The sequence below is a fragment of the Cololabis saira genome, chromosome 24 (genome assembly GCF_033807715.1).
Source record: "Cololabis saira isolate AMF1-May2022 chromosome 24, fColSai1.1, whole genome shotgun sequence".
Taxonomy (NCBI): Eukaryota; Metazoa; Chordata; class Actinopteri; order Beloniformes; family Belonidae; genus Cololabis; species Cololabis saira.
The window spans coordinates 3,197,092-3,213,993 of NC_084610.1; the positions used below are offsets into that span (position 1 = coordinate 3,197,092).

Here is a 16,902-nt window from a genome sequence, read left to right on the forward strand (position 1 = left end):
GATGATGGATGGATGGATGATGGATGGATGGATGGATGGATGAATGGATGGATGGATAGTTGGATGGATGGATGGATAGTTGGGTGGATGGATGGATGGATAGTTGGAGGGTTGGATGGATGGATGATGGATGGATGGATGGATGGATGGATAGTTGGATGGATGGATGGATGGATGATGGATGGATGGATGGATGGATGGATAGTTGGATGGATGGATGGATAGTTGGATGGATGGATGGATAGTTGGATGGATGGATGGATGGATAGTTGGATGGATGGATGGATGGATAGATGGATAGTTGGGTGGATGGATGGATGGATAGTTGGATGGATGGATGGATGAATGGATGGATGGATGGATGGATGAATGGGTGGGTGGATGGATGATGGATGGATGGATCTCCATATGGTCCAGATGGTTCTCAAGGACCAACGCCTGCCAACAAAACTGTAGGATTGCATTATGTAATTAGCGACTCTAAAACTGTAGGATTACATGATATTGGCGACTCTGGCCAGGTGCCTAGCAAAATAGAAGTGGTTGCAGCTCCCCGCCCTCCAAAAGTTCACCAGGTGCAGCGTTATAGAGGCGTTAACCAAGATAACCTTGTAAAAATTAAAACCAATGCACATTTGGTACCAATTACAGACCGAAAAATTAGATGCGGACTACTAAATATACGATCATTAAGCTCTAAGTCTCTGTTAGTAAATGATATAATTACAGAGAGCAGGAGTGATATTTTCTGCTTAACAGAAACATGGTTACAGGAGGAAGAGTATGTTAGTTTGAATGAATCAACTCCGCCCGGCTACTTTAATCATCACATTCCTAGAAGCACGGGCCGAGGCGGAGGAGTCGCAGCAATTTATAACTCCGGTCTCCAAACAAAAATTGAACCCAAGTGCAACTATAATACATTTGAAAGCCTCATGCTTGGTCTGAAATTTCCGAGCCGGAAATCAGAGAAGCCAGTTGTGTTAGTGGTAGTGTACCGGCCCCCTGCTGGTGCGTATCTGGAGTTTTTGTCTGAATTTTCAGATTTCCTTTCTGGATTATTGATCAGCACAGATAAATTCATCATAGTGGGTGATTTTAACATTCATATGGATGTTGAAAGCGATAATCTTAAATTAGCCTTCGATTCTCTTCTAGAATCAATGGGTATCTCACAAAAAGTGGATAAACCGACGCACTGTTTTAATCATACTCTCGATCTCGTTCTCACCTACGGTGTTGAAACTGATGGTCTGTTGGTGTCACCTGTAAACTCCCTTTCATCCGACCATTACTTAATAACGTTTGAATTTAATTTTGTTGATGTTGAAGTGCAAAATAGGAGGTATTATTTTAGCAGATGTTTGTCTGATGAAGTTATTGTTAAATTTAGGGAGGCCATTGCTTATCTTACGACAGTGCGAAATAGTGATGTAGTCGAGGCCAGTGACCTGGGTTCTACCTCTGCAGATGTTGATTTCCTTGCTAGTAACACTGCTGATTTGTTGCATTCAGCTTTAGATGAAGTTGCTCCTTTGAAAAGGAGGGTTTCTAGCCACAGGAGCTTAACTCCCTGGTACAATTCAGATATCCGCATGTTGAAACAAAACGTGCGTAAAATGGAAAGGAAGTGGTACTCTTGTAGGTCTGTAGACTCTCATCGTGAATGGAAAGATATTCTAATAGTATATAAAAAAGCCATTCGCAAAGCCAGAACAGCTTATTATTCAACGCTGATAGAGGATAACAAAAGTAACCCACGTTTTCTGTTCAGCACTGTAGCCAGGCTGACAAAGAGTCACAACTCTGTTGAGCCGTGCATTCCTGCAGCTCTCAGTAGTGAGGACTTTATGGGCTTCTTCAACAGTAAAATCGCGAGAATTAGAGAAGAAATCAACCAGCCGGTTGTAGGTGTTTCTTCAGCTTTAGCGACTTCCCTAGGCTCTGACTTGTCTCTAGACTGTTTTGATCCTATAGACCTCCCTGAGCTGACTTCACTCGTTAATAGAGCTAAGTCAACCACATGTATGTTGGACCCCATCCCGACTCGTCTATTCAGGCATGTTTTTTCTCTTATTGGTACGACAATACTGGACCAAATTAACCTATCCCTAAGTTTAGGATATGTACCACAGGTTTTCAAAGTCGCAGTAATTAAACCTTTACTTAAAAAACCTTCTCTTGACCCAGACACCTTAGCTAATTATAGACCAATTTCCAACCTTCCATTTGTGTCTAAAATTCTGGAAAAGGCAGTTTCAAGCCAGTTATGTGACTATTTGTATAGAAATGATCTGTTTGAAGTCTTTCAGTCAGGGTTCAGAATGCATCATAGCACAGAGACAGCACTTGTTCGAGTCACGAATGACCTCCTTATGGCCTCAGATAAGGGATTAGTGTCCATACTGGTTCTACTGGACCTCAGTGCTGCTTTTGACACTATAGATCATGGCATTTTACTGCACAGGTTAGAGCATGTTGTTGGGATTAAAGGGACAGCTCTATGTTGGTTTAAATCATATCTATCTGACAGGTTCCAGTTTGTTCATGTACATGAGGTTTCTTCAGAACAGTCAAGGGTCTGTTATGGTGTTCCGCAGGGTTCAGTGCTAGGGCCAATCTTGTTCAGTTTATACATGCAGCCGTTGGGAAGTATAATCCAGAATCACGGCATACACTTTCATTGTTATGCTGATGATACGCAGCTCTATTTGTCTATGAAGCCGGATGAAACAGAACCGTTAGTTAAACTTCAGGCATGTCTTAGGGACATCAAGGACTGGATGTCCAGAAATTTCCTGCTTCTAAATTCAGATAAAACAGAGGTTATCATTCTTGGTCCAGAGCATCTTAGGAAGGGATTAGATGGTGTTGCGATGGCTTCCAGTGCAACTGTGAGAAATCTTGGTGTTATTTTCGATCAGGATTTGTCGTTTAAACCATATGTCAATCAGGTTTGTAAAATAGCCTTTTTCCATCTCCGTAATATTGCAAAGATTAGGAAAATCCTCTCACAGAGTGATGCAGAAAAACTAGTTCATGCGTTTGTATCTTCTAGACTAGATTACTGTAATGTGTTGTTAGCAGGATGTCCAAGTAATTTGCTGAATAGGCTCCAGCTGATCCAAAATGCAGCAGCACGAGTACTGACAGGAATTAGCAGGAGAGACCACGTCTCTCCAGTGTTAGCGTCGCTCCATTGGTTACCCGTAAAATTCAGAATCCAATTTAAAATTTTATTACTTGCGTATAAAGCCCAAAACGGCTTAGCTCCGCATTATTTGCAAGACCTGATAGTGCCTTATGTTCCTGTCAGAGCTCTCCGTTCTCAGAGTGCAGGTTTACTCGTAGTTCCTAGAGTATCTAAATGTAGATTTGGAGGGCGGGCGTTCTGCTATCAGGCACCATTACTTTGGAACCAACTTCCAATCTGGGTTAAGGAGGCTGACTCCACCTCCACCTTTAAAACTAAACTTAAAACCTTTCTGTTTAGTAAAGCCTATAGTTAGTGTTTAGTAAACCTCTAGCTGGTGTTGGTAAATCTCTAGGTAGTGTAAACTTTAGTGTGTCAGAGTCGCTCCTGTAGTTTCTTGTGCTGGCCCCCCCTTCTCCTCCCTTTTCTCTCTTTTGTCCATGTTGCAGCATCCTTTGCCGGACACCGGAACCTGCAGGTGGTCGTGGGTGGCTTGTAGCTTGCATTACGGAGCACAAGTCTTTCCCTGACCCTGCACCCCAACCTGGGACTTGCTGATTGGGCCGGAGCTTCGGGAGCTGTGTGCTGGCCTGCGGTCCCCACCCCTGGTCATCCCGTTGCTGCCCCCCCCTTCTCCTCCCTTTTCTCTCTTTTGTCCTGCAGGTGGCCGTGGGTGGCTTGTAGCTTGCATTACGGAGCACAAGTCTTTTCCTGACCCTGCACCCCAACCTGGGACTTGCTGATTGGGCCGGAGCTTCGGGAGCTGTGTGCTGGCCTGCGGTCCCCACCCCCGGTCATCCCGTTGCTGCTTCCACCTGCCTGCTGTGCTGTTGCCGTCCCTGACCCACCAGTCTGGCCCTCGGCAGGAGGGTCCCCCCTGATGAGCCTGGTCCTGCTCAAGGTTTCTTCCCTCCTAAAGGGGAGTTTTTCCTTGCCACTGTTTGGCTTAAGGTTTTTCTCCCACTAGGGGAGTTTTTTACCTGCCATTGTTTATGTAATATCTGCTCGGGGGTCATGTTCTGGGTATGGGTCTCTGTAAAGCGTCTAGAGACAACTCTGTTGTATTAGACGCTATATAAATAAAATTGAATTGAATTGAATGGATGATGGATGGATGGATGAATGGGTGAATGGATGGATGGATAGTTGGATGGATGGATGGATAGTTGGATGGATGGATGGATGAATGGGTGGGTGGATGGATGGATGGATGGATAGTTGGATGGATGGATGGATGGATGGATGATGGATGGATGGATGGATGGATGGATGGATGGATAGTTGGATGGATGGATGGATAGTTGGATGGATGGATGGATAGTTGGATGGATGGATGGATGAATGGATGGATGGATGGATGGATGAATGGGTGGGTGGATGGATGATGGATGGATGGATGATGGATGGATGGATGGATGGATGGATGGATGAATGGGTGAATGGATGGATGGATGGATGGATGATGGATGGGTGGGTGGATGGATGGATGGATGGATGGATGGGTGGATGATGGATGGGTGGATGGATGGATGGATGGATGGATGGATGGATGGATAAGTGGATGGATGGATGGATGGATGGATGGATGGATGGATGGTGATCAGTATCACTAGAAAGGTGCTACATGAGTTCGGCCAATTTGCTATTATGGATTTAATAATTTATCAATCTCCATCATGATATATGATCCACATTTATCATGTTTATTTTATTAAAGTTTTTCCGTGTAGTTGAACAGACCTGAGTACGGCCCGCTCATCTCCCTCTGCTGGGCCTCTCAGACCACACTGCTCCTGAATCACTAACAGACTGAAGTGATTCCGCTCCAGGCTGTTCTTCTCGGCTGCTGATCTCAACTCCTGAACCTCCACTGGGCCGGTTATATAAGAGGCTGTTTGGATACCGTCTCCACTTCTAAACAGATCCTTATCTTTACAAACATGAACCAATGATGATGAAAGGACAGCAGACTCCTGCTCAAGGGCACAACGGTGCAGTATAGTCTACAGGAGGAGCCAGACGGCTGCTCTGGCAACTCGGACCAGGATGTGCAAGTAAAAGCCTGGACCAGGCGATCACGCACTGGCCGAGGAATCAACCACTCCTTCATCCACTTTGAAGCAAAGAACCATCAGCATCAGATGAGCAGAGACGACTCCTGCAGACTGCTGAGATGACAAACCTTCGGACACAGAAATAAATTGTCTCGGTTTGTCTCGAGGAAAGGTCAAGGTCTTGAAGGAGGAGGAGAACGGAGACCCAGAAGCAGCAGGTTCATTCCCCCTGATGAGCAGGGAGATGACGGGAGTATCTTGGCTGCAGAAGCTCTTATGGACTCGGAGGGTGCAGTACCGGTGTAATCCTGCACATGCTGCTGTGAAGGAGCTCACCTGCAGCCCAGATGTTCCACTGCTGACTGCAGGTTTCCTCCCAGGACGCCTGAGAGAGTTCACCTGCACTACCTGCCGATGCTGCATGTGACATCATCAGCACAGTTGTTGCCAGGCAACAGAGCACTACAGAGCATTCATGATCCCTGGAGATTTCTACCGAGCCTGTTGCTGCTTCCTGCTTGGTGTTTTTCACCTGTGGTTTATCGGAGGTCGTATTTGCAATAAAAAGTCTTGCTATGATGAGATGGTTCTATGTTTTCACACACAAAAAAAAGATTAAAGGGGAGATTAACTTCTGCATGTCTGTGCACCGGCAGCCGTCATCGCCCTCTTCTGCCGCCAGTATGACATCATCAAAGACAACGACTCCAACGGCACCAAGGAGAAAGCCAAGAGGCCGCTGGTCCGGACCACCCCCCCCTACTACAACGCCTCGGCCGGCAGCTCGCCCATCTACCACAACGGCGCCGTCCGCAGCAGCAGGGTGACTCCTCTTCCTCTCCTCCCTCTATAATGCATGATCTTTGCTTGCTGCCAGAAATATTTTGTGTCCTCTGACGAGCCTTTTGTAGCTGCATCAGATCTCCTAGCAACCGCAGCTGCTGCCATCACAGCTAAATTTAAAACAAGCAGACTGGAAACGGGGAATTGTTGCTAAGCTTCAACTCACATAGGCTCAATCCAGCGGCGCAGCCAGAAATGTTGCCACCTTGCAGTTAGTTTTTTTTTTATTGTTTTTTTTACATTTATCCCACAGAGATGAAAAGTAAAGAACATATGCATGACTTCAATTTGCACATTCATCCCCAAAATGTAAAAGTGCATTGTTCAGCTGAAACATTGACACAGTGAGTCCACCATTCCCACCCCACCCACCCAACCCATAGGTTTACAGGATATAAAGCACACTTGAGGAGTAGTAGAACAAAAGTGGAGAAAAAATAAATAAAAAATTAAATAAAACAAAAAAGAAAAGGGGGAAAAAAAAGAAAGAGGGGGTGTTCACTGCTGCGATCGATCATGTGCGAGTTCCATCCTATTCATTATCAAGAGGCTCCTGTAAGGAGCCATAGAAGTCGAGAAAGGGACTCAATATTTTGAAAAAAGATTGAGCGGATCCCTTGAGTGTGTATTTGATTTTTTCTAACTTTAAGAAGTACATAATATCATTGACCCAGTGAGAAAAGGATGGAGGCGCTTGTTGTTTCCATCTAAACAGGATCAAACGTCTCGCTAGGAGTGTGGTAAAGGCTGTAATAACATCAGCTTTATCCGGTAAGGCAGCTAGCGATTCCTCCGGTGTTAGACCAAAGAGAGCACAGGTCGGATCAGGGTCCAACTGGGTTCCAAACATCTCACTAAAAGCTTTAAAAATACTTTTCCAAAAGGTGGAGAGGTTCGGACACAGCCAGAACATGTGCATTAGGTCTGCTGGTTGGCCTTTACATCGGGGGCATAGTGGACCAGCATTTGGATAGATCTTTGCCAACCTGGCCTTAGTAAAGTGAGCTCTATGTTCAATTCAATTCAATTCAATTTTATTTATATAGCGTCTAATACAACAAAAGTTGTCTCTAGATGCTTTCCAGAGACCCAGAAAATGACCCCCGAGCAATTATTACATAAACAATGGCAGGTAAAAACTCCCATAGTGGGAGAAAAGCCTTAAGCCAAACAGTGGCAAGGAAAAACTCCCCTTTAGGAGGAAGAAACCTGGACCAGGACCTGGATCATAAGGGGGGACCCTCCTGCCGAGGGCCAGACTGGTGGGTCAGGGACGGCAACAGCACAGCAGGCAGGTGGAAGCAGCAACGGGATGACCGGGGGTGGGGACCGCAGGCCAGCACGCAGCTCCCGAAGCTCCGGCCCAATCATCAAGTCCCAGGTTGGGGTGCAGGGTCGGGGAAAGGTTGAGAAGGGGCAGGGCCAGGGAGAGGAGTCTTGAGGGACGAACCTTCTCCCCCGCCTAAAAGGGGCCGTTACCCTGCACCCCTCACTCCCACACTGCAGGATCCGGTGTTTTGCATTCAGAGATGCTCTTCGCCTATGTACCACTTTCAGTTGGATTAAACAGTGTTTAGCAGACGTGGATGATGTGTGTATTAGATCTAAGATGGAGTCCCATTGATCATCTCTAAATACTACCCCAAAATCAGAATCCCAGGCCTTCTTTAAGTGTTCAGTGGAGTGGGTTAATGCTCTGGATAAGATCATAGATCCGGGCTACCAGTACTCTACGGTCGGATTTCCCACCTTGCAGTTTTTTTATCACCTCTGTGATAAAAAATGCTTCACATTAAAAGCTCTGAAGTCCAGCAAGGCTCTCCTGGGAGCAATTTGTTTTAAATATCAACCCTTGCACTCAGATTAATCAATACATTTATGAGCGACTCTATAAAGTGTGACACGTGCCTGATGGCTGCTCCGTATCCCTCTCTTCCAGCTGCACCGAGCCTCGTCCTCCATCAGCATCATCCGAGTCTGAGCCGGAGTTGTTTGTGGGGACTTTCTGCTCAGGAGGAACTTCAGCCGGATTATCGTGAAAACTGGGGAATTCACAGAGCTGCCGCCGCAGCAGAGACTCTCATTTATTGTAAAATATGAGCAAAATCAGAAGCAATCCATGCAAGTCAGAACAAATTAAAAGCAAAAGGGCTTGTGCTGTGGAGTCGGTGGACGACTGCTGCCCTCTAGTGGCAGAAACCGCCGGAACTGCAGCCAAACTAAACCGCTTTCTTGTCTGATGTCGATCAATAAGTGAATATTTTCCAGCATGTGCTCCTGGACTCCCGTCTGACTCCAATTCACTCACTTTCAGGAGACTTTTGATTACAGTATATTTCCCTCTCAGCAGCTACAATCACAACCTTTTAATTCAGTTCTGTGTGACTTTATTCACATCGTCTCCGCTTCATCGTAGATGTTCGGCACTAACATCCAGATTACAACATGTGTACATAAAGGAACGAGTTTCCAGAGTAACACAGATAAATATCCGAATGTATGAGCTGACGGTGGTGAATTTACACTGTAAAAAAATGAATAAATCAATAAAAACTGTTTAAATTGTCAAAATATTATCATTCAGTGTTTCACTTGCTTTATGTTTAGTATTTAAAAGTTTGATTGATTATTGATAGCTGAATTTCACAGTTTGTTTAAATCGTTTCTCTCTGTAAGGAAAATAGTTTTCTGTGTGTTTTGGTTCTAATCGGTCTTATGAGACACATACAACCTCATATGGACAACAATGTGTCATTAGTTAACAAAAATACAGAAAAAGAAAATAAATAAAAAGCGTGGGCAATACTAAGTACCCCCCATGATCTTGTAGATCTACTTTTAGCAGCAATAAATGCAAATAGTTGTTTCCTGTATGACTTTTTCATCTGTCACATGGTTGCAGAGGAAGTTTAATCCTGGTACTCTTTGGCTCAAAATGACCTAATTCTCCTGTTCCTTCCTTCCTTCCTTCCTTCCTTCCTTCCTTCCTTCCTTCCTTCCTTCCTTCCTTCCTTCCTTCCTTCCTTCCTTCCTTCCTTCCTTCCTTCCTTCTTTCCTCCTGCTCTCTCCTTCCTTCTCCCTTCCTCTTTTCTCCCCTCCTTCCTTCTTTCCTCCCTTCCTTCATTCTTTCCTCCCTTCTGTCCTTCTTTTTTCCTTCCTTCCTTCTTTTCTCCCTTCCTTCCTTCTTTCCTCCCTTCCTTCCTTCTTTTCTCCCTTCCTTCCTTCTTTCCTCCCTTCCTTCCTTCTTTCCTCCCTTCCTTCTTTCTTTCCTCCCTTCCTTCTTTCTTTTCTCCCTTCCTTCTTTTCTCCCCTCGTACATTCTTTCTTTGTTTTCTCCTTTCCTTCCTTCATTCTTTTTTCCCTTCCTTCCTTCTTTTCTCACTTCCTTCCTTCTTTCCTTCCTTCTTTTCTCCCTTCCTTCCTTCTTTTCTTCCTTCCTTCTTTCCTCCCTTCTTCCCTTCCTCCTTCCTTGACCCAAAGACAGCACAAGGTTTAATCCATTCTTTTTCAGTTTACTAAATTTTTTACTATATTTTTTCAGCATATCTGAAGATCTCACCACAGGATTTCAGTCAGGTTGAAATCTGGATTTTGAAATCAAAATCTTGGTTCTTTTATCTTTTCATCTGTTAGATTTACTGCTTTTCAGTTGAGCTGTAGCTGTCAGGATGATCCAGCGAGCAGGTTCACGTGGTTGTAAAATAACCCACATCATCATCCCTCCACCGCCGTGCTTGAGAGCTGGTTTGAGATGTTTTTGTTCAAACGTCCCTCCAAACGTTGGGCCAAAACAACCCCACTTTGGGCTCTTGTGATTTGTAATTTGTCTCCAAATTTCAGTCAAAAGAAGAAATTACATTTTATCACTCTTCTAATTCTGCTAAACTTAAAGATTGAACATGCTCGTTGAGTCTTGTAGGGTCTGAGATGTAGCTCCAGGTTGTGCTGGTTTCTCTGAGCCTCGGCTGGACTGACTGGAGTAAATTTGCTCGTGTAAGATCAACAAGTCTTGAATGTGTTCCCCTCCTGCAGAGTTCCTCCACCCTGGTCCTCGGGCCCGCTGTCCTACATGTTTTTAGATGTTTCCGTGCTCGAACCATTGACAGACTCGTGTAGACCTCGAGATGATGCTGATCCAGTCAGGTGTACCAGGACCAGGGCTGAAGAACCTGCCCTCATGGATACCTCATCAACTCCACAATGACTAAGTTTCCATGCATCAATAACCCTTTTAAAACCCGAATATTGGCAATGACCCGAATTTGCACGGCCATGTAAACACCAATAACCCCTTTGAATAAACCGAAATTTGCTCATATTCAGGTTTTTAAAAACCCCAATATGACCCCTGGGTTACTCCTTTTAAAACCTGAATATTGGGTCATGTAAACGCCAAACGGAATATCCCCATCAAACGGAACAGGAATTTGTTTTCTGCACATGCTCTGTTCACAAGGAATCCTGGTCTTTTGAGTCCAGGAAGTTCTTATAAACACGGAGAAACACAAGACCAGGAGGAGACTAATCACTTCATAAATGGAATGAAGGATATGAACATTTCTGCATTTGTAGACGGTAGAAAGTACCGGGATAGAAGATTTACAAGAAGGTGAGAGAAAAGTTGAGTGAAGCAGCATTTGTTTTGAATTTGGATGCAGGAAGAAGAAGCAGAAATGACAGTAATTGAGTCATGATGTTCTCCATGCGTCGCTGGTTTGATCCAGATATCCCAAATGATTAATTACCATGTAAACGGAATATTCCCAATGTTTCAGTAACCGGAATATTAGCAATAACCCCAATTTTGACTGCATGTAAACGTAGTCATTGTTTGTAAATTAAGATTGACGTCCGTTGCTTATTTCTTCTCAAAGACTATTGCTGATGTCTTTATCTCTTTGCATTGTGTTCACACACATCAGATGGGCAACTATCTGATCTTATAGAGGTCTGAACACCTAATGATGATCAAATCATCAAGGTCTGATGATCAACAACACCAAAACTGTAACGTCCATCCACTTTCTGAACCCGGTTTACTCCTGTCCAGGGTCCTGGGGTCCCCGGGGTCTGCTGGAGCCTGAATCAGCTCATTACAGGCTACAGACAGGGGTTACACCCTGGACAGGTCTCCAGTGTATCGCAGGGCCACAACCAGTACTGGAGATGAGGGGGGATGGCACCCCCCCCTGAAATAAAAACGGTCCAAATCATCCCTCCTGTAAAACTGCCATCCCCTCTTTCCATCCCTTATGTCATTTCATCAATGAATGTGGTTTTACTGCTATTTCAACATTTAGAGTCATCACCAGAAAAATAACTTATTTGACAATTTTCAATTCAATTCAATTCAATTTTATTTATATAGCGTCTAATACAACAGATGTTGTCTCTAGACGCTTTCCAGAGATCCAGAACATGAACATAAACATAAACATAAACATAAACCCCCGAGCAATTATTATATAAACAATGGCAGGTAAAAACTCCCTTAGTGGGAGAAATGTTAGGAGTCCTCCTCCTCTGGCTGGGAGAGCCAGCAGCACAGGTGCTGCTGATCTGCCATCAGCCCCAGCTGCCACTAATCGCCAGCCCAGGCTTAAAAGAAGACCTGGGGGGTATTCCAAGAAGGAGGTTCAACAAACACTGAGTTAAAGTCTCATCTTGAGGTTAGTTGAACCCATGACGACTAAACCCGCTCAGTTGGTTCCAACACACCGGTTATGAATCAACTCAATTGGTTAACCCAGAGTTGTGCGAGTCCATAAAGACATCATCTATCGAGGGTCGAAAAATGGAGCAGCAAGTCCTCCTGGAGGCGTATGAGGAGGAGAGGGCAGTGATTACAAAAAAAGTAACACTAATACATCTGCCAAAGCACCTGATATGGCAGAGGAATTACTGATCGCGTCAATGCGTAAGTTTAGGCCATTATGTGAATTTCCTATTAAACAATGGGCAAATGAATCGAAAAAATAAAAATAAAAAAAGTGAAAACTGTCAACTGTATTTTATTAATTGAAATGATTAAAACAGATTGGATCACGCGCTCTGTGACCATCTGCCATGTCAACCTGCTGCTGAAAGGGAGCGACCGGTACCGGCTCCATGCAACAATTGTATCCCAGCCCTGTCTGGGCAGACCCTCAGCCTGCGCAAGCACTGAAACCTCTCCTTGAGAATCCCAAAAGTCATCTCAATTTCTCCCCGGGATCTGCTGTGAGTCACGTTGAAGCGCGTTTGCGCTCCAGCATCTGGATCGGGGTACGGGGTAATGAGCGTGGGGAGGCACGGATATCCTCTATCCCCCAGGAGATAGCCATAAAATTATCCTGCAATTGCACATATAACATAAAGTTAGACACATTAATATTTGCAAAACTGATCAATATAATATTAGTAATATAACGCACTCTGTAGAAATTTGATGTTCAAATTTGATTCCCTACATCCTGGCATCATGCACAGAGCCTGGCCATCTCGCCTGTTTGATATTAGATTTGCAGCATCGCATATCATCCTGGCAAATGAAAAAATATGTTTTCAAACATTAAGAGAGCGCTCAAAAATAAAAGCAGCTTACGGTTCCATTATACCTACTTGCACATGCTGTGGAAACCTTTCCTGGGCGGGTATTCCAAAGGAGGTTTACTGGCTAAACTGGGTATGTTAACTCAGGGTAAATGGTAAACCTGCATGGGATTTCCGTTCCAAAATGGTCAGGTTAAGTAAGTCACCATGGTAACATAGGCTCTGAACCAAACCTGGTAGGGGGTAGGTTTTATGCCGGTTTTGTTCAGATAACCCAGTTATGTTCGGGTATTTAAGCGCAAGTTCAGGAGGGCTGCTGCGTAACTTGTTACACAATGGCGTTTCCCTTTGACGAAGGTCGCATTATTGATAGAGAAGCCCAAATTGTTCGTGCACTTCACTGTGAGAGGGTGATAAGACCACGGTATGACATCTTATCTTTCCCCGATGAGCATTTGCGGGAGCGCTACCGTTTTTCAGCCGAATCCCTGCTGTATTTAAATAACCTTCTCCATCCATATATTGAAAACGTTACACATCGTGGGTCTGCCCTCTCGTCGCTGCAAACAATGTGCATTGCTCTTCGGTTTTTTGCGTCTGGGAGTTTCCTCTACAGTGTCGGAGACGCTGAACACATAGGAAAAGCAACTGCCTGCAGGTCGGTGCGTAAAGTGTGCCTTGCGCTAAAGCGCTTCATGCACCGTTTTATTCGTTTTCCTGGCCACAAACCAACGAGGGTCATTAAGACGGAGTTCCACCAACTGGCAGGTAAGCATCGCTAGGTTTCTCAAATATGCACAGAAATCTTTGCTGGTTAGATTACATTTAATGAGCATTGGCTTTATTGCAGGCTTTCCAAACATCATTGGATGCATCGATGGGACGCATGTGCCAATCAAAGCACCATCACAAAATGAGGCTGACTTTGTCAATAGAAAAGGTTTCCACAGCATCAATGTGCAAGTAGGTATAATGGAACCGTAAGCTGCTTTTATTTTTGAGCGCTCTTTTAATGTTTGAAAACGTATTTTTTCATTTGCCAGATGATATGCGATGCTGGAAATCTCATATCCAACGTGGAGGCGAGATGGCCAGGCTCTGTGCATGATGCCAGGATGTACAGAGAATCAAATCTGAGCACCAAATTTCTACAGAGTGCGTTATATTACTAATATTATATTGATCAATTTTGCAAATATTCATGTGTCTAACTTTGTTTTATATGTGCAATTGCAGGATAATTTTATGGCTATCTCCTTGGGGATAGAGGATATCCGTGCCTCCCCACGCTGATTACCCCGTACCCCGATCCGGATGTTGGAGCGCAAACGCAGTTCAACGTGGCTCACAGCAGAACCCGGGTCAAAATAGAGATGACCTTCGGGATTCTCAAAGAACGGTTCCAGTGCTTGCGCAGGCTGAGGGTCTGCCCAGACAGGGCATGTGATATAATTGTCGCATGTGCCATATTGCACAATTTTGCCACATTGCGCAATGAATTCACTCCAGTCGTCGAGGAGCCGGTACCGGAGGAACCACTTCAGCAGCAGGCTGACATGGCGGATGGTCATAGAGTTCGAGACCAAATATGTTTAAATCATTTCAGTTAAACACAGTTGACGGTGTTGACTTTTTTATTTTTTCAATTCCTTTTCCCATTTTGCTTAATTTCCTGAAAAGAGAAACATTGTATTAAAGTTAGAATATGGAATCACTGACAGGTTGTTCTGCACATCATTTCTCTACCTCAATTTTAACTTTTAGATACTCCATCTCCAGATCAGCCTTGGCTGTCTGGCGCTGCAGATGGACCATCTCCAGATCAGCCTTGGCTATCTGGCGCTGCAGATGGACCCTGTAGAGTTCCTTTGCCGACATCTAAAATAACAAAGCAGCCATGTTCAGCATTTGATGGAGTTTGGCTCATTTACGCATAAACTATGATTATTTCTTACGTTGCTGTATTGATTGGAGCTTGTAGCCGGCTCCTCAGCATCTGCCTCGTTATCAGTCTGAAGTACAAATTCATTTCACTTAAGTGAAGACTGAACTGTAGGTTGAATAATTTGAAATTGATCACGGCAAAGGCTTTACCTCTGTAGAGAGTGTTGGTGGCTCCTCTATGGCCGACAGTGTTTGTTCATCCTCCTCCTATGGGAAACAAAATAGGCTACTGGCTGTGGGCTTGATTAATAGCCTAAAACACTGAAATAAGGACTTACAGCAGCAGTATCAGCATCTATGGGTAGCTGCTCCACCAGCAGCAGTACTCCACCTTGAACTAAGAGGTTGACAAATTGGTCATTTTCGTGTTAAAGCAACACTTGACACACAAGGAGGTTTTTTTATACAATATGGTAATTGAAAAGATAATAATCGAATATTCCAATTGAATATTTTATATTGAATAAGCCTAGGAAACAGCAATAGGTCATACTGGATACATGAAGGGCTGACTATTAGGCGTAATTAGGAATAATACATTGGACAAGAGGGTTGTGCTCCTCCTGGGAGGTGGCCGGCTCTGACGACGTCCCCCCAGGAATCCCCTCCATCATCGGCCGGCCCCGATTTACAGAGACTGCCAGCTCCTCGACAGGGGTGAGGGGCTCAGTTACCCCTGCGCCCGTCCTCCTCGCCTCTGCAGTCTTCTTATTAGCTTTAAAATAGATGCATCTTGTTGGAGCATGACAATAAAAGGCCCATATGGGAGACATGGTATCCGAAAAGAATACTTACCAATTTGGACAATATTCTTATACTTCATTTTAACCTGTTTCCAGGTTCTCTTCTGCCCACCGGGGTTGCATCTAATAAATAAATCATTCAGTGACAAGTAGTCTGCATTAGAAAGCATCATATTAATTAGGAAACAGGATTTAATTTAATTTAATATAAAATTCACATAATGGCCTAAACTTACGCATTGACGCGATCGGCAATTCTCTGCCAAGCCATATCACGGGCTTTGGCAGATGTATTCGTGTTACTCTTCTTCATGATCACCGCCCTCTCCTCCTCGTACGCCTCGAGGACGACTTGCTGCTCAAGCTCAGTGAAGTAGGTTGCTCTTTTGCGGGCCATCTTCTCGATTTTCGACCCTCGGTAGATGATGTCTTTATATGGTCACCGGGGACGCGCACAAATCTCGGTTAACCAATCGGGGGTTAGTTGAGTTAATTCATAACCGGTGTGTTGGAACCAACTGAGCGGGTTTAGTCGTCATGGGTTCAAATAACCTCAAGATGAGACTTTAACTTTGCGTGTTACTTCGGTAGCACATGTAATAAAATTGGCACAATACAGAGAAGATTAGCATGGCCCCGCAAGGATGACATGCACAATCGTGGAGTGTTCCTAAAAAAAAAAAAAAAAAAAAAGAGACTTTAACTTTGTTAAACCTCCTTCTTGGATACGCCCTGTTAACAAAGTCAGCCTCATTTTGGGATGGTGCTGTAGCCTAATTGGCACATGCGTCCCATCGATCCATCCAATAACGTTTGGAAAGTTCTGATAGGATAATAAGATATAATAATAAGAATCTTATTGGGCTTAATTTGTGCCAGATCCTGCTGGAACACCTCCTTTTATCCATATTCCCTCGGTGTTTTATTTCTCATTGAAGTTACTCATAGATCGCTTGTTTGTCTATTTCGGATGCATTTAATTTAATTTATTTAATCAGAAAAAAGAGAAGAGGGCCTTTTTCTTTCTCTGCGCTCTCTCCCGATCTGCTGCGCTGTGTCCCGTCACCGTCTCCATCACCAAGCGGTTTCCCAAATCCAACTCAGCCTGGATCATTTCTCGTGTCCTCTGCTTTTTCCCCACATCCAAGTAATGATCTGACATGTTTGCTGCATTTAACACCACACGCCGCTCACTCCACGCTGTTCGCTGTTTGATTGCGTCACCACACACGCCGTTATTAGGCCTAATTGTTCGTTTTTTTCCCACTTATTCCACCGAATAATAAGCTTGTTTTCTGTTTAGAAAGTACAAACGTAGGGAGATTACACGTAATCTCCCATCTTTTACTTGTCTCTTTACTCTTTTAGGAGTTATTTTCAGAGTTTCTTTCAGGAGCACGGGCGGGTGGTGCGGTGAAAAAAGGCTGATTTATGGTTCCGCGTAAAATCGACGGCGTAGCCTACGGCGTAGTTACGCGGCGACGCGCACCTTTCGGTGCGTGTGCCGCGTACCCTACGCCGTTTGGTCTGCGTTGGTGTAACGCGGAACCATAAATCAGCCTTTTGAAAGGCGAGTTTCAGCTGTCAATCAAAA

General features: G+C 44.4%; 1 protein-coding gene, 1 non-coding gene and 1 pseudogene across 3 annotated transcripts in view; all 3 read left to right on the top strand.

Moving 5' to 3' along the window:
- Positions 1-8,640, top strand: part of LOC133425367 (fibronectin type III domain-containing protein 4-like) — a 58,344-nt gene extending 49,704 nt beyond the window's left edge. The window contains exons 6-7 of one of the 2 annotated variants that reach the window (XM_061716188.1): positions 5,904-6,070; positions 8,030-8,640. In XM_061716188.1, the coding sequence (XP_061572172.1) occupies positions 5,904-6,070; positions 8,030-8,071 (209 nt within the window). In that variant the 3' untranslated portion in view covers positions 8,072-8,640. Of the gene's footprint in view, positions 1-5,903; positions 6,071-8,029 lie in introns of those variants that run through there. The other variant, XM_061716189.1, reaches the window with a different exon arrangement.
- Positions 8,641-12,956: 4,316 nt separating this feature from the next.
- LOC133425319 (putative nuclease HARBI1) lies at positions 12,957-14,238 on the top strand (annotated as a pseudogene).
- Positions 14,239-15,884: 1,646 nt separating this feature from the next.
- LOC133425473 (U6 spliceosomal RNA) lies at positions 15,885-15,987 on the top strand. Its single transcript, XR_009770992.1, has one exon. It is a non-coding gene; the product is annotated as a U6 spliceosomal RNA (small nuclear RNA).
- Positions 15,988-16,902: the final 915 nt, after the last annotated feature.